The 26,323-nt window shown below is 59.5% G+C and overlaps 1 protein-coding gene across 1 annotated transcript; it reads left to right on the plus strand.

The window, feature by feature from the left end:
• Positions 1–562: 562 nt before the first annotated feature.
• On the plus strand, positions 563–26,278 carry VSIG10L2 (V-set and immunoglobulin domain containing 10 like 2). Its single transcript, XM_074936615.1, has 11 exons — positions 563–863; positions 5,662–5,937; positions 6,505–6,780; positions 8,412–8,672; positions 9,987–10,247; positions 13,120–13,410; positions 15,790–16,104; positions 22,783–22,905; positions 25,019–25,043; positions 25,601–25,737; positions 26,169–26,278. Exons 1-11 carry the CDS (start codon positions 617–619, stop codon positions 26,276–26,278), a joined length of 2,322 nt encoding a protein of 773 aa, XP_074792716.1. The 5' UTR covers positions 563–616.
• Positions 26,279–26,323: the final 45 nt, after the last annotated feature.

The raw sequence follows: 26,323 nt of genomic DNA on the forward strand, positions 1-26,323 counted from the left end.
AGGGCTGGGCCTGGAGCACCGGCTGCCGCTCTGTGACTGCACCGGGTCAAATAGGCTATTTCTGGGACGCCAGCGGCCCCAATTCCCTTTGTGGATCTGGCCCTTGGTCCTTCCTTTTCCCTCGCTGTGTGTTTCCAGACTCTCGCCTGCTAGGAGAACACAGCATGAGTGTTAAGGGCAAAGTTTTAAATTCTGTCCCTTGGGAAACCCTGCTGAAGCTGGGGGCGACTCCCTTGAGCTCTGGGGGGCACTGTTCTCTTATGCTGACTTCAGTGCCTCTTACCAGCACCTCCCAACCATCCCCATATCCATCCTCACAACCCTCCACGAGGAGGACACTGCTGTATCCCCACAGGGCAGAGGGGAAGTGATGCACCAAGAGGCTGAGTTGACTGGCCCAAGGGAAAGGCTCACGCAGGGAGCCTGTGCCGGAGTAGAGAACTGATCCCCAGTCTCCCGAGTTGCAGGCTGCCGCCCTAACCACTGGCCCATCCTTCCTCTCTCGTTCACCCCAGCTCAGCTACTCCACCCGGGCGATGCGAAGTACGAGGAGCAGGCAGTGCGGGGGGTGCGGCACCGCTCCGTGCAGCTGGCGTGTGGCGACGTGGTCTCGCCCATGGTGGTTTTCTGGAGCTTCACCAAGCTGGGCTCGCTGGTGCCCAGGGCCGTTGCCATCAGCAACGGGATAGAGTCCAAGGTGGAGAAGGCGTCTGCGGCCCTGGGGCAGGTGAGCCTGAGGAACGGCACCCTGGAGGTGAGCGACCTGCAGACGGCTGCCCAAGGGCACTTCATGTGCCAGGCGATGTACGAGGAGGATGGAGAGATCAAAGTGGGCTACTTCTACATAGAGCTGGTCGTGCTGGGTAGGTAGCCTGGAGGCGGCGTCACCTCTGGGACTGTCTGAACAAGTATACGGAGGCACCAGTCAGGGTCCCCAAACCCTAAACCACAGTCATAGAATCATAGGGTTGGAAGGGACCTCAGGAGGTCATCTAGTCCAAACCCCTGCTCAAAGCAGGACCAATCCCCAATTTTTGCCCCATCTCTAAATGGCCCCTCAAGGATTGAACTCACAACCCCGGGTTTAGCAGGCCAATGCTCAAACCCCTGAGCTATCCCTCCCCCCTCCTACTGTGCTCCCTTCTAGAGCGCCCTGTTACAACCCTCAAAGACCCACCCCACTGAAGTGGGGCGCAATGGCAGCAGGCAAACTGAGGCAGGGGGAGGGGAAGTGGGTTGCACCCAAGGTTGCAGGGTGGGACTAGAATCCAGGAGGCCCGATGCCCAACCCATCTCCTCCAATCACTGCCCGCGCACCCCCACTCGTCTGTCCCGCGTATCCCTGCCGGTGAAGCTGCCCCTGAAATGATGCAAAGATGATGGGAGACGGAAGAGACCCATTTGGTCTCAGCTATTCCACCCTCCCCAGATGTCCCCGGCAATATGTTCTCCGTTGCCTAACCCAGCCTGTCCTTATATTGCGGAAATGCCTAGGACCAGACACTGCTGTGTTAAGTGCGGTACAAACACCGAACAAACAGGCAGTCCTTGCCCCAAAGAGCTTAGTGCTCAATGTCTCCAAAAACAGGACTTCCTCTGCTTCCTTCTGGAGGCTCCTCTCCTGGGGACCCTGTGCTACAAGGCCTTGTGTAGCATGGCCAACATTCCCCTTGGTCAAGAGCAGCCCGAAGAGAGCCCTTTGGCACGGGGTTGTGTGATGGGCATGAGTGAGACTGCAGCGCTGTCTGCCCAGCCTTACTGACCTTACCCACAACAGCACACATCTGTGGGCGCATTGGCATTCTCAGCTCTGGGCCCTGGCCTTCTGTGTGCCCTCTGTGCCTGGATCTCACCTGGCTAGAGACTGCCAGGGAGAGAGGAATATCCCCAGGCACCCTGCTGAGCAGAATGGTGTCCTACACGGCCATGCCGCAGTCACAGTCTGCATCATCACACCAGCTGGTGCAAAGCAAAGCAGATGTTCTGCTCAGCAATGTAAGCGGGTGCACGTAGTCCTCTTGAAATCTAGCTGGAGCTGCGGGTGGAGCTGCAGAATTCTGGCCGAATCCCAGTATTCCTGCCAGGGGGGTTACTGTCAGGGATTTTCTGCCGGACCCGTGAGGGGTGTTTTTATCCCACATTTCCTGGGACACCCAGCCATTCTCAGCTCCTCCCCGTGCAGTGTATCTGTTCACATGCACTCTGCTGGGTGGGGTTGGGTACACTCCACTGGCAAATACCTCTTGGTTGCTGGGAGATTATCTTCCTAAAGAATGTCGCTCAGTGCCGGACAGCCACTTCCACTGCCGATGGAAGAGCTCAGTCATCTGTCCAGGGCTCAAAGCCCCTTGGCTTTCTCTTCAGTATTAGCAGCTAACTGGGACTCTCAGAAAGGCAGAACATTTCATAGATTCATTCAGAGAGTTTGAGGCCAGAAGGGACTCATTAGATCCTCTAGTTGGACCTCCTGTATATCAAAGGCCGAAGAATTTCAGTCCCATCAGGTGTCTATTCCAGCTCACATCAAAGCCATGTGAGCCAGGTGCTGTTAACGTCCTTACCACGATCACTGGAGATATAAAAAGGGAGAGATTTGGGGCTTCCGAGTCTGTAATTCCAGAGAGAAAACAAACATGGGGACAAGGCAGAGCTGGGAAAATGACTCGCTAATAATTCATTGACTGATGGGTGGGACAAATTGGCGAACAATTCATTGTCTGCTTGGTAGAGCCGCTCAGATAAAGAAAACAAGCGTTGTGGGATTATTTACTCATCAGGGGGTGGGAAAACGCTCTGAATAAACTTCCTGAGAATAGCAACCTGCTCTAGGAATTCTAACACCTGGCATTTGTCTGATGCCTGCCCTGGGAGTACCCCCTAGAGCACTTTAGGTGTCAGTAAACTGACCTTGCCCTGGTAAGGAGGGCAAGGATAAATATTCTCATTTACAGATAGGGAAACTGAGGCAGGGGGGCGGTTAGAGCCAACATGTTCAATATTAGCCTCTGATTTGGGGTGCTTCCCTTATTTATTGCTGTGGTGACACCAAGGAGCCCCGCTCATGACCCAGAGCCCCATGGTGCGAGGCGCTGTACAAACACAGAACAGAAAGACAGTCCCCACCCCAAAGAGCTTACCATCTAAGTCTAAGATGAGAGACAGGTGGCTACAGACAGATAGATGGGGAGAAAAAGGAGGCAATATCGGCTAGCACGACCGGCCGTGGTCTCAGCTGGTTGTCAAGCTCTTACAGGCGTTACAGCAGAGAGGAGCCCCTGCAGCTCCTACCAGCTCCATTTGGGATTGCGTGTGCTGAGCAGCTCCGAGAATCAGGCCATGGGAGTGTCGAGTTGGGCACCCAAAATCAGAGGCCACACCCGGCTCTGTTGGTTCACATTTTAATGGTGGGGGCGGGGTGCTCCCTCCTCCCGGGGCCCCTCTGATCCGAACCGTGCAGAGGTTTTCAATCTGCCCTGGGCACAGAATCAATCAAGTGCAGCATCAAAGAGAGCCTCCAGCAGCCAAGAGCAGTGACACATGTTCAGCTGCCTCTGAGGCAGCCGGGCCAAGTGACAGAGGCTGGCTCCAGCAAGACAGACACAGCAAGCGCTCTCGCTCAAATGGTCCCCAGCCGGCAGCGCTGACGGCTCTGGGGTGGACACTGCTCCTCTGTGAAACCAAGGGGTGAGAGTCCACTGGCCAGGCCCAAACTAGTCTTGGCATCACCAACCCCAAGAGGTCAAAAATCTTGAGTCAGGTGCCCCCCCAAATTCACAAGAGTGGCTTTAAAATCCTGAGATTTATAAAAAAGAGGACATTTTGGGGCTTTGGGGGGGGGACTTTTTGGCTGCCTTGGGTCACGTTTACGCACTTTTCTCCGCAGCCACTTGCTTTTTTTCATGCCAGCTGGGAAGCTTGTGTTATCACCTGACTCCAGGAGCTGGGGCTTTAAGAAAAACACCAAATATCATCAGGCTCATAATAAAAGCATGAGAGATGGCAGCATAGCAGCCAGCCACTGGATTCCTGTGGTGCCTGGCGGGGCGACCGGAGTTAGTCACCAACGGACCCACCTAGGGCAGGCGTGTCCCCAGCACAGATACATGTGTGCACGGTGGGGACAGGCTGCTGCTCCTGGGCTGAGTGGAGAATTCTGATCAGGGAGCCTTTTGTATCCACTTCGCTCTTGCTGGGCACCACTGTAAATGGCTCCACCAAGTGCAAGGCAGCAGAGAATCCGAGGCCTGGAGGGGCCTAGACTAATTCCCGGATCCAGATATCCCTAGGGAGGTTGAAACCAGGATTTGGATGGTTGCTAGGGCGCTGCCCTATTGACAGGAGAGTTACTGCTGGGTCTGGGGCACTGGATGTTTGTTAGAAGGAGAACTCAGGGCATTTATCCCCAAACCCAGCTCTCTGCTCCCCCGACCCAGAGCTCTCATTGACGTCAGTGGGCATCGGCTCTCCCCCATGGCGCACCAGCTCAGTCCGCGGATGGCTCTGGTACCTGGCGCTGCGCAGATCCCGGCAGCCGGGTCACGGGGCTTGGCCGGACCCTGTACAGTTCTCCCCCTGGGGCGAGCGGTCAGAGCGAGATCCCACGGAGCACCAGGGTGGTACAGCACTCCGGGGCCCAGCACGCATCTTGCCAGGGCAGGGTGAGAGAGGATTGCTCTCCCCCATTCCCAGAGCGGGGGGCCAGGGAGAGCTGCCCTCCCACCCCTGCTGCCCCCTCAGGCCAGGGAAGGAAGACGTGGTCTGATCCAGGAAATGCCTTCTTCATGTACTTCTCCTTCCCCAGCATGCCTGGTCAGGTCCCAGTGCCCTGCTAGCCCCATCTCTGTGGAGGGCAGCCAGCTGACTCGAGCTGGGAGCTGGCCTGCCCCTCTCCTGGCTCTGTGACGAACCATCTGGGTAGCTCCCCCCTAGACCCTGGGCTCCAGCAGGCTTCGGAGGGTGAATGCTGCCGCTGGCCCACCTGCCCCCGTGCCCCAGCTCATCAGCACTAGGGCCTGGAGACTCGCGGCCCTCCTGTTCAATCCTTCAGAACCAGTGGGCTGCTGGGAAGCCTTAATCTTCTTCCCTCGCCCCCCCACCTGGCCAACCTCCCACTGCCCCCTTCCCCAGCCACTCATGGCTCCTCGGCCCCTCTGACCTCCTCCCCACCCTGTCCCCCTTCAGCTGTCTCTGCAGGACTGTCCAGCCCCCTCCTGCTGTCCCACCTCCCTCTGAGCGGCCATCTGTGCTGAATGATCATCCCAGACAATGCTGCATTGGGAGCAGCTTCCATCGTGGGGGGCTGACTGACCCCTCCTCTTTACGTCTCTCTCGAACCTTCCCTCTGTCTCTAGCAATGCGTTAGCATGGGTCCGAAGGGCACAGCATCAAAATCACACGCCTGGGAGTGCAACGGACGAGATTCTAATCGCAAGGGCTGGCTTGGAAAAGAACGGAGCAGGTCATAATGGAAGGGATTAGTATGAAAGGAATGGCTTGGGTGAGATGGGACTGGAGCCAGCTGGATGGAGAGCCTGGGGGACGTGGGGCGAGGGCTGGAACGGGGCGGTTCAGAATGGATTGGATGGGGAACGGGGCAGAGTGCACCGCGAGAGGCTGCAGCGGGTGAGATCACATCTGAGCTGTGTGCTTGGTCTCCCCTAGTTCCCGTTGCGAAGCCCTTCCTGCAGATGACCGACCCCACGCCGGTGGAAGGCACGGTGGTGACGATGACGTGTGCGGTGAAGGAGGGGACGCCCCCCGTCGGGTACTCCTGGCACCGCCACACCAACCGGGAGGGTGCCGTGGCTGTCGCGGAAGCGGCCAGCGGGCTGCTGATCCTGACGGCGGCTAACCGGACTCACATGGGCTGGTACGCCTGCACCGCCCACAACGAGGTCAACAGCCAGACCAGCGACAGGATGTATCTTGACGTGATTTGTAAGTGACTTGTAGGCAGGAGCAAACATGTCCTGCCCCTCTGCTCTGCCGTCACACGCCCCGCTCAAGGGCCCGATCCGGCCAGCTGCTGAGTGCCCGTAACCCCTACCAAGGCCGGTGGAACTGGGGTGCTCAGCACCTCCCAGCACTGGGCCCCAAAAGAGCCACTCCAGAGAACATAACCAGGGCTTCCAAACTCTTTTCCGCCCAGCCCAGAATCCTTTGTGCTGGCTTCCCAGGCACCTCTGGGTATGTGGGCCAAGCACCATCCCTGCTGCCCCAGTGTCTGACAAGGACCGAAGATTTGGAATGGAAATAAGTTTATGATCCCCCCAGAAAACAACCGCTGGCAACCACTTTGGGGTCATAACCCCATCTCTGCCCCCAGCATTGGGGGTCAGAGCAGACCCCGCTGCCATTCCTGGGCTACAGAGCCCCACGTCCTATTCCTGGACCAAAAAGATTCAGATAAACAATCCAGCTGCCGGACGGTCATCTGAACCGGACGGTCACCCTCCCCTTCCTGCCATCAGCCTGGCGCTAACCACCTCCTGCTTCATTCTGCAGATGGCCCTGATGAACCCGTGATCAACGTTGAGCCATTTGCTATTAACCAGAATGGCTTCTCAGCTAATGAGCAGGAGGACGTGATCCTGACCTGCCTGGCCCCTTCCAACCCGCCCAGCCACTACATCTGGTTTTACAACAGCTCCCAGATTTACTCCGGCCAGAAGTACGTGATAGCCAAGATCTCCCGGACTCAGACGGGCACCTACACCTGCCTGGCCCAAAACACACACCTCAATACGCGCACTCAGACCACCATCCTCCTCACTGTCTACTGTAAGTGCGTCCTTCCCAATGGCTGGGCACGCGGCCATGTGGGTATGCTCTCTCTCTGGCATGCGCAGCTGCATCCCCCTTCTGGTCCCATCTCTTCTGTCCTCTGCATTTCGCCCCCTTACTTCCCTTCTTTGATTCTCATGGTCGCCCGTTAGCTGAAGAGGTACGAGGAAGCTAGGGAAGAGCTCTCCAAGTTTGAGAGTGGGTAGTTTAAGTCTTGTGAGAAGACCGGAGAGGTTTCTACCTCCGTTGGTCCCGAATGATCCAGACCAAGCAGGGACCCATCCTCTGTGAGAGCAGAAGAGCCCCTTCCACAGGACGGGTATCGCTCAGTGCTTAGCTCCTCGGGACAGAAGGGGGGCAGCGTTGTGAGACTGATGGTGTGTGTGGCCTAAGGCAGCTGTTGTGTTCTTTCCAGTCGGGCTCCTCCAGCTGGGCTGGCAGGACTGTGGGGGAGCAGAGAGGGGGCTTGTGCATGATCCAGAGGTAGGTCGTCGAGTAGAGGATCATGAAGAGGGACTGTTTGCTGACAGCTGTGGCGAGTAAACACCTGTGTGGATGGTTCCACTTGGTTTGGATCTCCAGCTTTGGTCTGCTACGCTGTGGTGCATGAGGGCCCGGAGAGTGTGCCGCTGGGAGAGGCACTAGGCCTAGTGATGACGGCGACTGGGGAGCAGAAATGCGTAAGCGAACTGAATTCCCTGCTAAATCCTGAGGCCCCTGAGCCGGTAGCTTTGATCCTGGGAACATCCACCTGCTCCCCCTTCATTTCGTCCAGGTGTCAAGCCCTCCAAGCCCTTTCAAAGCAGAGCCAGCCATTCGAGGGGCTAGATTTCTGGGAGAGGCCACTGGACATGTTCCAAGATATTGATCGGGGGGATGCTGGCAGCCAGGGAGGCTGGGATGGAGGAACTGTCATGGGGGGCTGGAGGGGATCTTAGGCAGGTGGGTTGGGGGCTTGTCACAAGGAGAGCAGGGGGATTTGGGCAGATCAGCGAGCTGGAAGGGCGGGTCATGGGGACTCTGGCAGCTGGAAAGCATCACTCGAGGGAGAGGCTTGCCATGAGGGTGCTGGAGGGTTGTGGCAGCCTGGGGAGGGGTTGACTCTAGGCAACAACTGGCACTGAAACTGTGACACTTGCAAAGCTGGCACCTGCCTGAAGAATCGGTGTCAGGTCACGCTGTGTCCAAATGTCTCTGGCTCCGCACAGTGGGGGAGACATCTTGCGGACTGACCCCGGGGCGCCAGAGAGTCTCAGAGTCACTGGGTCGCCGTCCCGTCCCCGGCTTGCTGCTTTCTGCCTCTTGTTCCGCATGTTACCACCTTAGCACTGACAGTGGCCAGGGCCTGCCCAGCACGTCTTGGGCTTTGTGATCCAAACCCACGTTGCAGGCCGCCAAGCACCCTGTGCTCTCCCAGCTCCCCTCCATTGCTCCTACAGTGCTTCACCAGGGAGCTGGTCCCATCGGGAAGAGCCCACAGAGCCACACAGGCAGAGCTGCCACATGGTCCCCGGCTCCCTGGCCCCAGTGCAGCTCCTGCGCATGGCAGCCCCAGGCAGCAGGCCTTGTCTTCTTCCCGGTGTTGCTAACGCCTCTTGCTGTTGATACAATCTTTGCCCCACGCACAGATCTGCCCGAGGGGAAGCCCAGCTGCACACCAGTCCCTGCTGCCAATTTCCGGGACATTGCTCTGCAGTGTTTGTGGCCTGGTGGGTTCCCCCCAGCGCAGCTGTGGTGGGTGAGATCCGGCCAGGAAGCAGACGCTGTGGCATCCTACTCCAATGCTACCAGAATCCAGCGAGGGGTGGACATCCGGAACGGCAGCTCGTACACCTGCCTGGCCTCCCACCCAGGGCTCAGAGAGGATGCTGTCTGCACCACCACTGTATGTAAGTACCCTCAACCTGCCCCCTCAGTGCCGCCCAGGAATGGAAACACCACTGCCCCTTCCATAAGGCAGCCGGGTCCTGTGCTCTGCCCCCTGAGAGCCCACGCCAGCTTGTGGAGATGGAGTCTCCAGCTGGCGGGTAGAAACAAGGCTGACGCTGTGGAAAGCAGCTCTCCAAACAAGGGCGCAGTTCCTCCCTGCTTACTGGAAGGCCTCAAGTGGACATTCAGGGCTCCAGGGGCCCTGGGTAGATGGCACCATTCGTCTGGCAACAGGGAGCTACGTGGGTACTGCATGGCCGCAGCGGTGTGACATGGCTAGTGAAGGTGACTTGTGTAGGAGCTAGCCTTGCTCGGGCTTTCATTCCCAGAACTGAAATAGGAATAAGGTGCTGATGCCCCCAGTGCAAACACTGGTCCTACAGGGCGAGACGGCTGCGGCGTCAGGAATCTGTGCAGCCACGAGACTAACTCCCCAGGCTCGCCTGTATTCCAGAACCACTTCGCTCTTGTTTGTGAAGTGCCTGGAGGCCATGAAATCACTTCCAGGGCCCGCAAAACCCCACCGCGGTGCCAGGTCCCATCGTGTCCCGCTGACGGCTTTGCCCAAAGGGATGATGTCACTCATCCCATCCCATCGCGATGAACCAACCCAGCGTCACGACATAAATGTCCCAGGGTTGCTTGTGCCTGACAAAGATGACGGGCTCGGCGGGCCGTGCTGGTCCCGTGGAAGCAGACACAGGTGGTGCAAACCCCAGAGGGTGCTGTGGTCAGCAAGCTAGCCCAGCACCCGGGGGACTCAGGACTCCCAAGGGAGGCACAGGGAGATCTCCAGGGATGTGGAGGAATGTTAGGGATGGTCCCTTCATGGCCTGGTCTGGTCCGTCAGTAGAGATAACTCTAACGGGCTGGAGAGCCTATGGGACTGTACCTTAGCTTCCCTGCTTGGGCATGGGTTTTTAAGACTCCTTTCCCACATATCTGTGGCTGAGACTTTGGTGTCTTGGCAACTGTCCCAGCTTTAGGCCTGATTCTCCTCTAGCTCACACTGATGAAACTCCATGGAGCTCCCCCCCAGGGCCAGCGAGCGCTGATTCTCTGGGGTGTTTCCCGCATGAGGCCCAGCGTTTGTATGTCAGAGGTTCTGGGGCAGAAAGTGCCCTTTGGGGTATTTGGGAACACCCAATTCCTCCCAGTTTATGTGGGGAGAGCAGAGACCGGGGGACCCACATGATGAGATGTGTAGCGTCTCCACCAGGTTGGATGTGGGCAGGGATGCTTGTCTCTAAGATGCTGCTGTCTCTGCCCCCCAGGGGTCCCTGTGGGGAGCCCCACCTGCTCTGCCATGGCTACGAAGCAGAACGAGTTCCTCATGCTGTCCTGCGATTGGGCAGGAGGCCTGCCCCGCGTCACACTCTGGTGGCGAGACTGGCGGAACCGCGTGCTGGGCGGCTTGAAACCATCCAGCAACATCTACGTCATGCAAGCCAACAGCACCCTCGGGGGCAAGGAGTTCGCGTGCATCGCAGCCCACCCTCTGCAGGCCAGAGCCACAGAGTGCCTTGTCCGGCTGGGTAAGCAGGCCGGCTGCCATCCGGCGGGGCCGCAGCGGGTCGTGGGCCAGTGAAACTGCTGGCAGAGCAAGTGTGGGGAGCGCGGGTGGGACATGGCACCAGTTCCGCGGTTCCTGGAACCCTGACCGAGAGGCAGATTCCACAGCTTCACGGCAAAGCGGCTGTTGCTTTGAGCCACCCTGGGGGCTGTGGGGATGAGTGGAGTCTCGCCCTTTTCTCCACTGACCCCTGTGCGGGCCAGAAACAGGGAAAATCCACGCTGGGTCCGGCTCATGAACGCTCTTGAGGAGAGCTGGCTGAAGAGCGTCCCCAGGCGTGTGTCAGAGCCCCAGGCAGGAACCGGGCGCCACGCCTGCCCTTCACTGCCTCCCTCGTTCCTCCCCCCTCACCCCCAGCCGCAACTCTGCTCCTCCTGCAGCTCCAAGGGCTCTTTAGCCCCCTCCCCAGGCCTGGCGGAGGCTGCAACGAGTCCCCGGTGCCCCCTCCCAGCCCAGATGCTGAAGGGGAAGAAGGCAGGGGCAGAGGAGTTGTCCTATTGCTCACGGGGAGGGAAGGGGGATGAAGGGACAGAGCTGCCCTGAGCTGCTGGGCCCTCTCTGCTCCCCCTCACCCCTCCTGGGAGAATGGGGTCCGCTCCTGAGCTCTTGCTTCCCCCTACCGCTGCTCCACCCCAAGAGGCAGGGCAGGGGGCTGAGGCGGGTTCAGGGACAAGGCTTCGTGAGCTGGCAGATGGGGGAACTGTGCCCCGATGACAGGCGCACTCAGTGCGAATGCTAGGGGAGGCGGCCCCGGCCGGTGGTCTGTGTGCATGTACGAACGGCCTCGTGGGCTCCCACGGCAGTCGTCTTGGGGATTCCTGACTCAGAGCACTCGGTTTGCAGCCCAAAGCGTTCCTCACACGTCAGCGCCCAGAGCAAGGGGCCAGTAGGCCTCACTCTGCCTTCAGTGACACCTGTGCTGTCTAGGGTTGCCAGGTGTCTGGTTTTCAACGGGACTCTGGTGGCTCCTGTCAGCACAGCTGACCTGGCCGTTAAAAGTCTGGTCCGTGGTGCAGCAGGGCTAAGGCAGGCTCCCTGCCTGCCCTGGCTCTGCACGGCTCCCGGAAGCGGCTGGCATTTCTCTCCGGCTCCTAGGCAGAGGCGTGGCCATGGGGGAGTCCACATGCTGCCCCCACCCCGAGTGCTGGTGCTGCAGATCCCATTGGCCAGGAACCATGGCCAATGGGAGCTGTGGGGGCAGGGCCTGCAGGTGAGGGCAGTGCAGAGAGCCGCCTAGCCACATCTCCACCAAGGGGCCATAGGGACATGCAGACAGCTTCCCAGGAGTGGCCTGTGGTAAGCGCTGCCCAGAGCCTGCACCCCGAACCCCCTCCCGCACCCCACCAGCCTGCCCCAGCCCTGAGCCCCCTTCCGCACCCAAACTCCCTCCTGGAGCTCATACCCCACACCCCCTCCCACATTCTGAACCCCTCAGCCCCACCCCCAGCCTGGAGCCCCCTTCTGCACCCCAAACCCTTCATCCCCAGCCTGGAGCCTGTACCCTCAGCCAGAGCCATCACCCCCCTGCACCCCAACCCCCTGCTCCAGTCCAGAGCCCCCTCCCACACTCTGAATCCCTCATTTCTGGCACCACCCCAGAGCTCACACTGCCAGCCGGAGCCCTCACCCCCTCCTGCACCCCAACCCCCTGCCCCAGCCCGAAGCCCCCAGCCCCTCACACTCTGAACCCCTTGCCCCATCCCCCCAGCCCAGAGCCCCCTCCTGCATCCCATACCCCTCCAAGGCCCCTGCCCCAGCCCAGTGAAAATGAGCAAGTGAACAAGGGTGGGGGAGAGCGAGGGTGAATGGAGAGAGTGGGGGCGGGGCCTTGGAGAAGGGGCGGAGCCTCAGGCAGGGGTGGGGCAAGGATGTTTGGTTTTCTGAAATCAGACATTTGGCAACCCTAGTGGAGTCCCGTTTCCCCCCTCCCCCCCGTCATCACCAGGGGTGCCCAGGGGTTGTGGAGGGCAGAATTTGGCCCTGCACTGGAACTGCAAATTAGTTACCAATCCTGGTGATCATGCATGAGCTGGAATAGACCCTGGCTCCCCACCCTGGGCTGGGCCGCCCTGCAGGGCTCATGGTGACAGACCCCGTCTCCCCTCCCCGGGCTCCCTGGAGGGTTCACGGGGCAGACCCCGCCTCCCCTCCCCGGGCTCCCTGCAGGGCTCACGGGGCAGATCCCGCCTCCCCTCCCTGGGCTCCCTGCAGGGCTCACGGGGCAGATCCCAGCTCCCCTCCCCGGGCTCCCTGCAGGGCTCACGGGGCAGATCCCGGCTCCCCTCCCCGGGCTCCCTGCAGGGCTGACGGGGCAGACCCCGGCTCCCCTCCCCGGGCTCCCTGCAGGGCTCGCGGGGCAGACCCCGGCTCCCCTCCCCGGGCTCCCTGCAGGGCTCACGGGGCAGACCCCCGGGCTCCCTGCAGGGCTGACGGGGCAGACCCCGGCTCCCCTCCCCGGGCTCCCTGCAGGGCTGACGGGGCAGACCCCGGCTCCCCTCCCCGGGCTCCCTGCAGGGCTCACGGGACAGACCCCGGCTCCCCTCCCCGGGCTCCCTGCAGGGCTGACGGGGCAGACCCCGGCTCCCCTCCCCGGGCTCCCTGCAGGGCTCACGGGACAGACCCCGGCTCCCCTCCCCGGGCCCCCTGCAGGGCTGACGGGGCAGACCCCGGCTCCCCTCCCCGGGCTCCCTGCAGGGCTCACGGGACAGACCCCGGCTCCCCTCCCCGGGCTCCCTGCAGGGCTGACGGGGCAGACTCCTGCTCTGCTGAGAGTGAGGTGCCCTGCCCCGGGCGCTGCTCTCGCTGCAGTGTCCCCCGTCTCTCTCTCCGGACAGACGTTCCCAAGCTGGCGGCCGAGCGCACGGAGGTGTCGCTGTTCGAGGGCGGCGAGGTCCGGCTGGCCTGCGCGCTGCAGGGCCCCCACCTGGGCTCCGAAGTTTTCTGGTTCAACAACAAGCACCAGGTGATCCGGCCGGACGCTGCGAGGTACAGGCTGCAGCCGGGTGACGCCTGGTTCAACCTGACCATCCGGGACACCGAGTGGATGAGGGACAGCGGCACCTACCACTGCGTGGCCGTGAACGCCGTGGGCAACGCCACCGTCCCCATCAGGCTCCGTGTGAAGAGTATGGCGGGGCAGGGCGGGTGCTCATGGGATCCATACAGGGACGGGGGGGCCAACGGGGGGCTTGGCAGAGTTTAGAAGGAAGCAGATAGGCGTGTGCTGGGAAGGAGAAGTGGATGGGAGGGTCTGGGGGGCCATGGGGTACGGAGGCAGAAGGAGAAGTGGATGGGGAGGTCTGGGGCCCCCATAGCAAGGGCTAGGGGAGGGGAAATGGATGGAGGGGTCTGATGGGGTCCACCGGGAGGGTGGGGGGGAGGGGAAGTGGGTAGGGAGTTTGGTGGGGCCCACATGGTGTGTGGAGGGAAGGGAAGTGGTGGAAAGGTGTGGGTCAGGGGTGAAGAAGAGGGTAGGGATCTGCTGGGGAGTGTGTGGACAGGAGGTTCTGTTCCAGCTGGGTTTAGTCATGGGCATGTTTTGAATGCTGATTGGTAGAAGCATAGCAATGGTGGGATGGGAGGAAGATCATCCAGACCAGCCCTTGCACTGAGGCAGGATGTCACGGAGTCCCTGGGTGATGCTCTGGAACTGCTCTCCAGGAAGCCAGGCAGGACTCTGGGGTAGTCTCCTCTCTGGGAGCAGCCTGTCTGCAGGACACACAGCTCACCCGGCTTCCACCTTCCTGGGTCTGACCTCGGAGCATTCAGCCTCCTCTGCCCCTCTGTGCGCTTCCCACAGCGAGTCCGCCCAGGCGGGCTCCTGGGGGGGCCAGAGGGTCCTGCGCCCCAACTTCGCAGTCAGACGTGACTCTCAGCCAGCCAGTAAAACAGAAGGTTTATTAGACGACAGGAACATGGTCTAAAACTGAGCTTGCAGGTGCAGAGAACAGGACCCCTCAGCTGGGTCCATTTTGGGGGGCAGTGAGCCAGACAACCATGTCTGCACTTCACTCCATGTCCCAGCTAGCCCCAAACTGAAACTCTCTCCAGCCCCTCCTCCTCTGGGCTTTCCCCTTTCCCAGGCCAGGAGGTCACCGGATTCCTTTGTTCTCCAACCCTTTAGCTCTCACCTTGCAGGGAGGAAGGGCCCAGGCCATCAGTGGCCAGGAAACAGGGTGTCAGCCATTCTCTGTGTGCAGACCCCTGCACACACCTGCCCTCTAGGGCTCTGCAATGATCATACACCCTTATCCCACCCCCTAGATACTTAAGAACTGCATAGGGGAAATTGAGGCACCCCCACACTATTCAGAGGAAACATTAAGAACAATCCCACTTTGTCACACAGGACTACGTATTATCTAGTCCATCCCTGACAGGAGTTTTTCCAACCTGTTCTTAAAAGCCTCCAATGATGGAGATTCCTCCACCTCCCTGGGCAATTTATTCCAGCACTTAGCTACCCTGACAGGAAATTTTTCCTAATGTCCAACCTAAACTGCCCTTGCTGCAATTTAAGCCTCTTGCTTCTTGTCTTCTCCTCAGAGATTAAGGAGGACAAGTTTTCTCCCTCCTCCTTGTAACAAACTTTTATGTACTTGAAAACTATTATTATGTCCCCTCTCAGTCTTCTCTGCTCCAGACTAAACAAACCCACTTCTTTCAGTCTTTCCTCATATGTCATGTTTTCTAGACCTTTCATCATTTTTGTTGCTCTTCGCTGGACTCTCTCCAGTGTGTCCACATCTTTCCCGAAATGTGGCCCCCAGAACTGGACACAATACTCCAGCTGAGGTCTAATCAGCGCAGAGTAGAGGGGAAGAATTACTTCTTGTGTCTTGCTTACAACACTCCTGCTGACACATCCCAGAATGATGTTTGCTTTTTTTGCAACAGCGTTACACTGTTGACTCATACCGTATTAAGCTTGTGGTCCACAATGACCCCCAGATCCCTTTCCGCAGTACTCCTTCCTTGGTCGTCATTTCCCATTTTGTACGTGTGCGACCGATTGTTCCTTCTTAAATGGCGCACTTTGCATTTGTCCTTATAGAATTTCATCCTATTTACTTCAGAAGGTTGGACTAACACATTATGCAGCCCTGGGCTCCCCAGAGACCATGAGGTGAACTCCCAGGGGTTCCTGTTTCATTCCCCCCCTTGGTTTCTACAGCACTGAGTGAGGTCATGTGGGACTCTGGGAAACCCCAGGGTCCGGGGACTGGGCTGGGGCAGGTTTCGCTCCAAGTGGGGGAGGCAGGTGCAGCCTTTGATTACCTGACTGGCCAGTTACACCCTGAATGGAACGAGAGAGGAAGGGAAGGAGCCTGTGCGTGAGAATGTGTGTGAAAGCTGATGTGCAGGTGTGTGATGCGCAGGTGTCTGTGTGAGGTGTACAGGGGATGGGGGTGTGCCGGGGGGGGTGTGAGAGCAGCACGGAGTCAGGGGTGTGTGTGAGGTTGTCTCTCTGGGTGCACCGCTGACACGCTCCCTACCCCCTGCAGAGTACCCGACGCCCCCCAACGTGACGATCAGCAAGCTGATGTACACCCGGCAGCGCACCGAGGTGCAGCTGGAGTGGGTGACGCAGGGCTCGGGGAACCTGACCGGCTTCGTCGTCCAAAGGCAAGAAGCAAAGAAATCCTCGCTGGGCCCGTCCCGGTCGGCAGCCCGGGCCTGGGAGACGGTGGCCAGTGACATAGAACCTGACGTGCGGGACCACAGGGTGGGCGGCCTGGCCCCGGCAGTCGTGTACGCCTTCCGCATCCTGGCTGTCAACCACCGCACCACCGGGCACCCGTCCGAGGGGAAGACCCCAGGTGAAGTGACTAGGCCCCAGACTCCGGCTGGGCTCCACTCTGGGGGCTGGAGTGGAGTATCCCCTACTGCAGCGGCTGTCCACCGCCCACATGTCCAGAACCCCACCCCCTCTCCCACGGCTGGGCCTGTGGGGAGGTGAGGGGGGTCTGTTGGGGTGTGGATGAAGTGTGGGGGGGATGCCGGGCTGTAGAGAACGGTGGGTGTATCTCGGTTCTGTTCCAGCTCGACAGGTAGGACCGGGCAGGATTAGCTTCCCAGCTCCATTTATTCAACCAGCCCCTTTAGGATTTTTGTCACTTTGGGATGAAGGACCTGGAAAGCAGACGGCTCCCAGGGCCATGTCCCTCCCTGGGTGTGAACCACAGCAAGCAGGACAGGGCTGTGTGGAGCTGGCAAGGCTGGACAGCTCCCCACAAGCAAGGCTGGGCCAGGGGTGAGGAAGTAGGTCCTTAGCACAGCTGGATTGTGGGGATATAGATTGGTGTGATTGCACTGGGGTGTAGTGGATGTTATAACTGTATCGGGGTGTAGGGGATGTTGTCATTGTGTTGGGGTGTAGGTGACTGTTTTGTATTGGGGTGTAGGGGATGGTGTGATTGTACTGGGCTCTCGGGGACGGTGTGATTGCATTGGGGTGTAGGGGATGGTGTATTATGATGTAAGGGATGGTGTAATTGTACTGGGGTGTGGGGGATAGCACTGTATCGGGGTGCAGGGGATGGTGTCTTGTATCGGGGTGCAGGGGATGGTGTATTATGATGTAGGGGATGGTGTCTTGTATCGGGGTGCAGGGGATGGTGTATTATGATGTAGGGGATGGTGTAATTGTATCGGGGTGCAGGGGATGGTGTCTTGTATCGGGGTGCAGGGGATGGTGTATTATGATGTAGGGAATGGTGTAATTGTACTGGGGTGTGGGGGATGGTGTCTTGTATCGGGGTGCAGGGGATGGTGTATTATGATGTAGGGGATGGTGTAATTGTACTGGGGTGTGGGGGATGGTGTCTTGTATCGGGGTGCAGGGGATGGTGTCTTGTATCAGGGTGCGGGGGATGGTGTCTTGTATCGGGGTGCAGGGGATGGTGTATTATGATGTAGGGAATGGTGTAATTGTACTGGGGTGTGGGGGATGGTGTCTTGTATCGGGGTGTGGGGGATGGTGTCTTGTATCGGGGTGCAGGGGATGGTGTGCTGGAAGACCAACCAGCATTGCCACACCGTGCAGGGAATGTTTCAAGTGTTTGTAGTGGAGCTGAACAAAACTGCTCACAGAACTTGAATGCTGCACCCTGCTCGACGGCTGGGACAAGGGCCCGGGACTGGGGTGGCAGAGGGTGTTGTGAGTTGGGCGTGCAGGGTACCGGCAGTGTAGTGCGGAGGATTCCAGGAGTGGAAGAGCAGCGGGTGCTGTTGTTCAGGATTGAGGAACATTGGCAGTCACTTTGTCTGTTTATTCATGACCGGGGTCAGCTGTGGGCCTGGGGAGAAGTGCGGCATTGTACTCAGATTTCACGCAGCATCATAATCCCAGAATTGCTGAGAAGCTGAGTGCGTTTTCATAAACCGATGAGCAGTGACCTGTAAGCATTAGGTTTCAGAGTTAACACACTGAGGCAAACAGAGCAGGTCACATCTCCTTTACAGCTACTGGGCCTGATTCTGTTCTCACTCATGGTCGATCAGAAGTATTCCACCTAACTTCCTGGAGTTACACCAGTGTCACACTGGTGTATGTGAGATCAGAGTGGGACCCGAGGGATCTCGCCCCTGGTGCTTCTTGTGGAGCAGGGAGTCAGCTCTGTATACCCCCATGGCCCATCTCCTGTGACTGCAGGTGGAGTGCTTGCACTGGGCCATGGGCCATTCCCACCCTTACTTCCTGTGCGTTAGTGGGGAGCTCTGGCCTTGGCAGTTTCAATCAGGTCTGAATCCACCCTGGCCCTCTCTGTTAGAACGTGGCTGCGAGTTAGAGGAGAACATCCTCCTCTGTGCTCACGAGCCAAAGAGCTGAGCAGCTTCCAGCCAAAATGAGCTCTGCCTGGCTCCTGCTGGAATTGCTGCCTATGGAGCGAGAGGGGCCCGGTTCGGTCACTCCTTATGGAAAAGTCATATGGAATTTAATGGAAAATGCCATCCTTTCTATAAGCTTATTGAGCCTCCCTATGGGGCTTGAGGAAGACTATCACTGCTCTAGGCTTCACCTTCTCTTGCATTCTGTAGGGGAATTTCTAAGGGATGATAGAGTTTTCCTCCCTATTATGTCCACAGGACTTATCCACTGGGCCCCCTTGGAAACGTATGGGGTGCAGATACCCCAAGTCCAGCCACCAGAGAGGGACTCCAATAACTGCTGTCATCTGGCTGGTTCATGAGCAGAGGCCATGAACACCCCCTGGATCTGTTGGTGCCATTTGGTGCATGGGGCATTTCTGTGCCAGCAAAAGATTTCCCTGGAGTGGCAGGTGGGACCAGTGGGACATTATCAGCCCATCCCCCCTTGGTGTTAGCTGCCACATTTTGCTGCAATCCAGTCCCTGTCCCTCCCTGACACCCCGTTTCCTCAGAACTGCATTAAGAGGGATTGGAAGCACGGACATCCCTGGTTGGTCCTGGATTGAGACTGAGGGGGTTTCTCTTGAGCATGGCTCTGCTGAGCTGGCTTGGCCTGAGTGCCCTGCAGGGCAGGAGTAACAGCTGCTGGGAGTCACCGAACTGCCCTGCAGCTTGCATGGGCGTAGTTAGAAAGGGCTCTCCGGGGCCTGACAGTGACTCCATGAGAAGGTTAACATGGCAAGGAGCTGCTCTAGCAACAGGACCCGCCCTGCGCGTGTGATCAGCCAGTGAGAGTTAGGCCTGATGATGCAATGCTGCTAGCGTGGGATTTCATTGCACAAGTGCTGATGACCTGCCGGAGTGATGGTGCAGGGAAATCTCAGAATTTCCTCTCCGACTCGTGAAGTTTGGTTCAGCTCTTGTGAAACTCAGTACCTGTCTGCCTGTCTCCTTTCTAGGATAACAAGAGGCCCAGGGAAAGAGGGTGCTAGGTCTGAAATGGTGTCAGCATGACCAGAACGAACCCCTGCTGCTCCTTCTTCTCCCCGTGCCTCTTCCGGGGTCCCTCGGTGCCTCCTTTTGCAGTCCCTGCCTGTCTGTTTGCCTCCTGCATGGCCCAGCTGCTGAGTCCCCTCCGCTGACCCTGATGCATGAGTCGCCAGGAGTGGGTGTAGATTCCTTGTGGTGCTGTGCAGTGTGGTCTGGAAGGGACCCCTTCTCTGATGACTTCAGTGTGATTGTCACTTCTGTTCCCCATCATCTCGTTATCCTAATTGCATGGTTTCCTGCAGACGATTATCCTTCCCTGGGAAGCACACCCCACCCTCTCGCTCCAGATGTCACTGCACAGCCCCAAGAAGTCACTCTGCTCACTTGTTTACTTGTCACTGTTAGCAGCCCGGGCCCTGGCCGCAATTCGGGTTGGTTTCACTCACCTGTGCTCTCTCTGCGACGCACCTGACTCCACGCTGCATTCATTCTGATAGGGGATACAACGGGAGGATGCTCTGAGTCACATTTGCACAGAGGAAGCTACTCCAATTTGGCTTCATTATTTATACGCCTGGCTTAAAATACCCTCGAAATTCCTGGAAAATGACTTCTCTTTAAAGTGCGATTCTCCCCTGAAAAATGACTAAAATGGTCCCTTCTCTTTGCTGACTGGGAAAAGATTAGTTTTCCCCTGCAAAATTTTTCAACAAAAACAAAGCATTTGTATTCATTGAACTTTTCCTTAACATTTGGTGGTGGTTGTTTTTTTGGGGGGGAGGGTCATCAAAAAACCAAAAACGTCTCAGTGTTTGGCATTGACATTTTCAGTTAGAGCCCTACAATTTCTGATGAAAATGGGGATTTTCACCAAAAGATTTCCATCTTCACTGAGAAGCCATTTTTCGTCAATTAAAAAGTTTCAGCAAAACCTTTTCAACCAGATCTGCCCCCTGTTTGCACAAGAGTTGGATCTGCTGACTTTAGGGACCAAAATAAGACCCAAACAGCTGATTATTTATTCTGCCATAGCACCTAGGAGCCCCAGTCATGGACCGCGCCCCGTAGTGCTAGATGATGTACCAGCCATAGAGCAAAAAGACAGTCCCTGTCTCTCTGAGCACAGCTCTGCTGAATTGGCTTGGCCTGAACGCCCTGCCATGCAGAACCAGCCCAGCACCGGGAGAGGCAGCTGTTCCGTCCTGGGCAGCATGCACAGGACCCTGCGTTATGTCCCGACTGGTTGAGATGTGCAGCCAGCCAGGGTGCCGGGGCCTTGCTGAGGTCAGAATGTGGCCTGCAGAACCTCCAAAACAGAGGCTGACGCATGAGAAGGGGCGAACTCAGATCCCCGGCTGAGTCTGCAGGGATGTCAGCAAACCCCGTTTTTCCCTGGGCACCGAGCATCTTTAGGGACTAGACATGGAGCCCCGCCATGCCCTGTTTCAAGAGCGTTTCTCTGAACGGCTCCCCAAGTGGTGTCGCTAGTGGACACTAGCTGAGCACTGGTCTTCACCGATGTCGCTAGAGGCAGCTGGTGTGAGCAGGGGCGAGACGGAAGCCATGGACATGGAAAAACCAGGGTGTTTGGGCCTTCTCTGCTGCCTTTCGTGGGAGGGACTCAAAACACTTTCTGAACATTAAACCGCACAACACCCCTGCCAGGCAGGTAAGTGTCATTGCACAGATGGGGAAACCGAGGCACAGACTGGCAAAGGGACTGGAAGTCTGGGTCACACCTCTATTCAGTAGCAGAGCTGGGAATAAAACCCAGGGGTCCTGACCACTTCAGCGCTGGGCACACTGGCTATCCCTGGGGGATCGCTGCACAACCATGGCCCAGCTTAGATGGTGTTGATAAAGTGCAGAATGAAAAAGAAATTTGCCCCAAGTTAACCAGGGGGCATCTGACTTGAGAATTGAACTCAGGTCCCATGAGGCTCCAGACCGTGCCTTCTTCCTTCCCAGCGCTAGACGTGACCCTTCTACAAAAACCGAGGAAGAAATTGGTGGATTTTCTTGCCCGTCTGTATGTGTCCAGATTTGATCCAGTGGGTCAGTTAAATGGGGGCCAATTTCTCTGCTCAGATGGGATTGTACAAACTGTGAAAAGTTTTCTGTTGCGGTTGTTTAATGCTGAGCGCTGGCCCAGCCATGCACAGAGAGATCGTCCCAGCTCAGAGGACATGGGTGGCAGGTATCATAGGCCAGGGGAGGCTAAGCCTCCCCAACCCAGGCCATGGCCCCGCCCACACTTCCCCCCGAGGCTCCGCCCTCGTTCTCCCTCTCCCCCAAAGCCAGCGGGGGCTCAGTTTTGGCCGGTGGCCCAGGGCTCAGGGCGGTTTGGCTGGGACTCCTCCAGCTAGGGGGGAATAGGTGGGGGACTTGGGGCTCTGGCGGACGAAGGGGGCGGATGGGGTGGGGTAGCAGCGGGGCTTCTAGCAGAAGGGGTGGGGCCCCGGGGGGCTTGCCTCCCCGAAGGGGGATTCACGCAATGCCCATGCTGGCAGAGCTTACGAACTGCATCCAAAATCTAAATCTTCCTCCTGTGGCAGGCGCCAGGGCCAATGGCCGCACCCCTGCGTTTTCTGCTGATGGTTCCCTTTGCTGTGCTCGCGTCCCCCCACGGCTGTGCTAAGCACCTTGCTACCTGGCTCCCACCGGGCCACTGGCCGAGGCCTTTCCATGGCTGGGGCCACAAGCCAGAGCAGCCCCTTACTCAGCATGTGGATTCTGAGTCCTACCCACAGCTGGTGGGCCTGGTTCACCCCGGGAGCCTGCCACTGGCCTGACCTTGCGCCAGGTGGAATCTGGCCCACAGAGAGATCCATCTTCTGCACGGCAGCCCTCCTCTGCCCCTTCCCTCCCTGCTTCATGGTGCAGCCTCCCACCAGGGCTGAGCTCATCAGCCAGCTAGGAGAGAGGTGGCCAGCTGGGCTGGGCTTGTGGCCACTTAGCCACGTCAACTCTGTCCCTGGGCCTGCCCCGGATCTGAGCTGCTCTCGGTGGTGTTTTAAACCTGGGGTAAGCGAATTGTTGCTGAAACTGGGCAGCAGCTTGCTGTGCCCCCGGCCCCCACTGTCGGAGCCAAACACTGCGAGTGAGGCGGGGCTGGGCCCTTACAGATCAGAGCTCCAGCAGGAGGAAATATTTGGGTTTAAATGCCCCAATTTGGAGTGGGAATGACCTGACCCCAGGAGAGAACGTGTGTCAGTGGTTACAGCACAGGCCTGGGGTCCAGGACACCTGGGTTCTATTCCCTGCTCTGCCGCTGACTCGCTACATGGCCTTGGGCAGCTCCCTTTGCCGCTGTGTGTTTAGTCTCCCCCCCGTCCAATGAGGGTCACAGCATCTCCTGCGCACAGTGCGATTGGTGGGAGCAGTACATCACCTCCCTTGGGCCCTGGTGGGAGGTGCAAGGGGAGCTCAGTGACACGTGTGTCTGTCTTAACAAACCCTTGTGAGCTGCTCCGAGATACACGTGGGGTGAGAGCTGGGAGGCCAGGGGGTCTGCACAGGAGGCTGTGTGGCCCTCACCTGGAGAGCAGGTCCCTGTTTCCAGCAGGCTCCTCGTGCAGGGATCCCCAGCCCAGGCCACGTGGTGCTGAACCCGGCCTGCTCTCTCTCTCTTCCAGCCGAGCCCCCTTTCAACGCCTACCCCGCTGTGGTGGGCGCTGCAGGAGCCGGGATGGTCGTGGCGGCGGTTGCCTCTCTGCTGGCATTTCAGTACATCGTCCGGAACCGGGACAACAACCCACGTGAGTGCGGGGAAGGCTGGGGCCCCTTCTCGCTGCCGCTGGGGCCGTGCTGGTCAGGGGAAGCGGGTGCAGCGGAGAGCGCAGGGCTAGAACATGGGGAATGCCCACGAGACACAGCTAGACTGGGACCGGCCGATGGTGCCCGGTGCTGCAGGGACAGATACACCCTGAATGCTTTCGACTGGGAGGCAGAGGTGGAGTAGGACGGACAGTGTGCCAGGCGGTGGTCAGTTGGGATGGACAGCGTGCCAGGCAGAGGTGGGTTGGGACGGACAGCGTGCCAGGCGGAGGTGGAGTAGGACGGACAGCGTGCCAGGCGGAGGTGGGTTGGGACGGACAGCGTGCCAGGCGGAGGTGGAGTAAGACGGACAGCGTGCCAGGCAGAGGTGGGTTGGGACGGACAGCGTGCCAGGCGGAGGTGGAGTAGGACGGACAGCGTGCCAGGCAGAGGTGGGTTGGGACGGACAGCGTGCCAGGCGGAGGTGGAGTAGGACGGACAGCGTGCCAGGCGGAGGTGGGATGGGAGGGACAGCGTGCCAGGCGGTGGGTTGGGACGGACCGCGTGCCAGGCGGTGGTGGGTTGGGACGGACAGCGTGCCAGGCAGAGGTGGAGTAGGACGGACAGCGTGCCAGGCGGAGGTGGGTTGGGACGGACTGCGTGCCAGGCGGAGGTGGAGTAGGACGGACAGCGTGCCAGGCAGAGGTGGGTTGGGACGGACAGCGTGCCAGGCGGAGGTGGAGTAGGACGGACAGCGTGCCAGGCGGAGGTGGGTTGGGACGGACAGTGTGCCAGGCGGAGGTGGAGTAGGACGGACAGCGTGCCAGGTGGAGGTGGGATGGGAGGGACAGCGTGCCAGGCGGTGGGTTGGGACGGACAGCGTGCCAGGCGGTGGTGGGTTGGGACGGACAGCGTGCCAGGCAGAGGTGGAGTAGGAGGGACAGCGTGCCAGGCGGAGGTGGGTTGGGACGGACAGCGTGCCAGGCGGTGGTGGAGTAGGACGGACAGCGTGCCAGGCAGAGGTGGGCTGGGACGGACAGCGTGCCAGGCGGCGGTGGGTTGGGACGGACAGCGTGCCAGACGGAGGTGGGTTGGGACGGACAGCGTGCCAGGCGGAGGTGGAGTAGGACGGACAGCGTGCCAGGCGGCGGTGGGTTGGGACGGACAGCGTGCCAGACGGAGGTGGGTTGGGACGGACAGCGTGCCAGGCGGTGGTGGAGTAGGACGGAGAGCGTGCCAGGTGGAGGTGGAGTAGGACGGACAGCGTGCCAGGCGGCGGTGGAGTAGGAGGGACAGCGTGCCAGGCGGAGGTGGGTTGGGACGGACAGCGTGCCAGGCGGTGGTGGAGTAGGAGGGACAGCGTGCCAGGCGGAGGTGGAGTAGGACGGACAGCGTGCCAGGCGGCGGTGGAGTAGGAGGGACAGCGTGCCAGGCAGCGGTGGGTTGGGATGGACAGCGTGCCAGGCGGAGGTGGGTTGGGACGGACAGCGTGCCAGGCGGCGGTGGAGTAGGAGGGACAGCGTGCCAGGCGGCGGTGGGTTGGGACGGACAGCGTGCCAGGCGGAGGTGGGTTGGGATGCACAGCGTGCCAGGCGGAGGTGGAGTAGGACGGACAGCGTGCCAGGCGGCGGTGGGTTGGGACGGACAGCGTGCCAGGTGGCGGTGGGTTGGGACGGACCGTGTGCCAGGTGGAGGTGGGTTGGGACGGACAGCGTGCCAGGCGGAGGTGGAGTGGGACGGACAGCGTGCCAGCGGAGAGCTGCTCAGAAGGGCAGAGAGCCCGCGGTCCTGAGCCAATGGCTCAACACTCTCTGCAGTTTGGGGTGTCGGGTGCAGGAGCCGATGTCAATGGGTGTGAAAGTGAATTAACCTCCCCGTCCTGTGGCCGGCGTGCCCAGCGCAAAGGTTTCCCTGCTGCTGGCAGGGACGGCTGGGCTGCTGGCACAGGGCTTTGCGTGAACATTTCCTCTGAGGCTGCTCAGCAGGAAGGGCCTGCCACTGCCCCGGGCCTGGCTCGGGTTAAGCACGCTCCTTATGCCGGCATGTTTGAGCCCCAGGTCAGGCCCAGTGCCGGGAGTGGCTCTGACAATGTTGTCTCCTTGTGTTGTTCCCCAGGGCTGCACGACCTGCTCTTCGGAATGTAAGTGTCCTGGGGAGCCCTGCGACCAGACCCCCGCCCCCCGCAGCCGCCCTCCCCCGGCCACCCTCCCGGGTCCACCCCGCCAACCACCCCTCTTATCCCCGCGCTGCCTCAGGGGGAAGCTCCGCGAGCTCGGGGCCCGGCGCTGTACCCCCAGGGGCCCGAGACGGGGCGCTCCAGGCCAGATCCTCAGAGGTGCTTAGGCTCCGAACTTCTATTGAAATCAGCGGACCTGCCCCCAAGAGCCAAAAGCCAGGCCAGACAAACAGCTATGGACAAACAGCGCGCCACGAGGGCAGCCCCCGCTCCCTTGGCATCACCACCCCCCCCACCTCCTTCCCCACGGCTCAATTTGACTCTCCCCCCCCACCCCCCCTCTGCCGGCCAGACGCTCCCTTCACGCACGTCTGGGGGCTTATTTCCATGGCTCTCTAGCTCGCTGTCACGGCTCCCGCCCCAGCACCCGGCTCTGTGCGCCGTTCCCCCCAGGACCCCTGGCGCCTGCTGGGCGGTCTGTGAGGAACGGTTTCAGGCACGTTTCCCCCCCTTGTCCCCAGGGCTGGCCCAGAGGCTCACGAGCAGATCAGCACTCCGGAAGATGCTGAGACGGCCGCTGGTGTGGCAGAGGCTGAGACGGGCGGGGAGCTTGGGGGCATATCCCCCACATCCCCCCCGGCCGGGGAGGCATCAGCAGGTAACTGGGGCGCAAGTGCAGTGATACGACAGTGAGAGGGCCCAGCTAAGCACATAAGCTAGCCTGCGTTTGAGGGTAAGCCTGCCTAAGGTGCAGCCTGCCACGTAAATCGTCAGCCGTCGCATCTGGTGCGTGGCTTTGGCTGGCCGCGATCAGAGGCGGCAGAATGTGCCAGCTGTGTAATAATCTGTCCTGACCTTTCTTCCTGACCCTGCAAATGACTGACTGGCTTGTGCCCTGGAGCATGAGGGTTTATCGCCCTTGGTTATGGCAGTCGTGCGCAGGCCTACTGTGTGGGAGGTGGGGGCAGTTAGGGTGTGCTCGGGGTGTTCCTGGAGGACCCTGGTGTGCTTATGGTGCTCACCTGGGGCCGTTAGCTGTCTGGAGCTCCCAGCTCTCAGTGATTTGCTGTGTGTCTCTCCCTTTTGCAGAGTGTCACCCAGAGCCCCCTGCATCCACCCAGGAGGCTCCCCCAGCTCCAGATCTCGCCGCTGACGACCCTCCGGTCAATATCACAATCACAGTGACTGCGACATCGTGAATCCCAGCCGGCCCCCGTCAGACCCAGTCAGCACCCCTGACCTGC

The sequence above is a fragment of the Natator depressus genome, chromosome 22 (assembly GCF_965152275.1).
Source record: "Natator depressus isolate rNatDep1 chromosome 22, rNatDep2.hap1, whole genome shotgun sequence".
In the NCBI taxonomy this organism is placed as follows: Eukaryota; Metazoa; Chordata; order Testudines; family Cheloniidae; genus Natator; species Natator depressus.

Bases quoted from the DNA above. Each gene is read 5' to 3' on its own strand.
- VSIG10L2 (XM_074936615.1), top strand. From the start codon at position 617: ATGGTGGTTTTCTGGAGCTTCACCAAGCTGGGCTCGCTGGTGCCCAGG. The intron at 6,781-8,411 runs GTAAGTGCGTCC...CCCCACGCACAG, and splicing joins CATCCTCCTCACTGTCTACT to ATCTGCCCGAGGGGAAGCCC. The intron at 25,044-25,600 runs GTAAGTGTCCTG...CCTTGTCCCCAG, and splicing joins CACGACCTGCTCTTCGGAAT to GGCTGGCCCAGAGGCTCACG.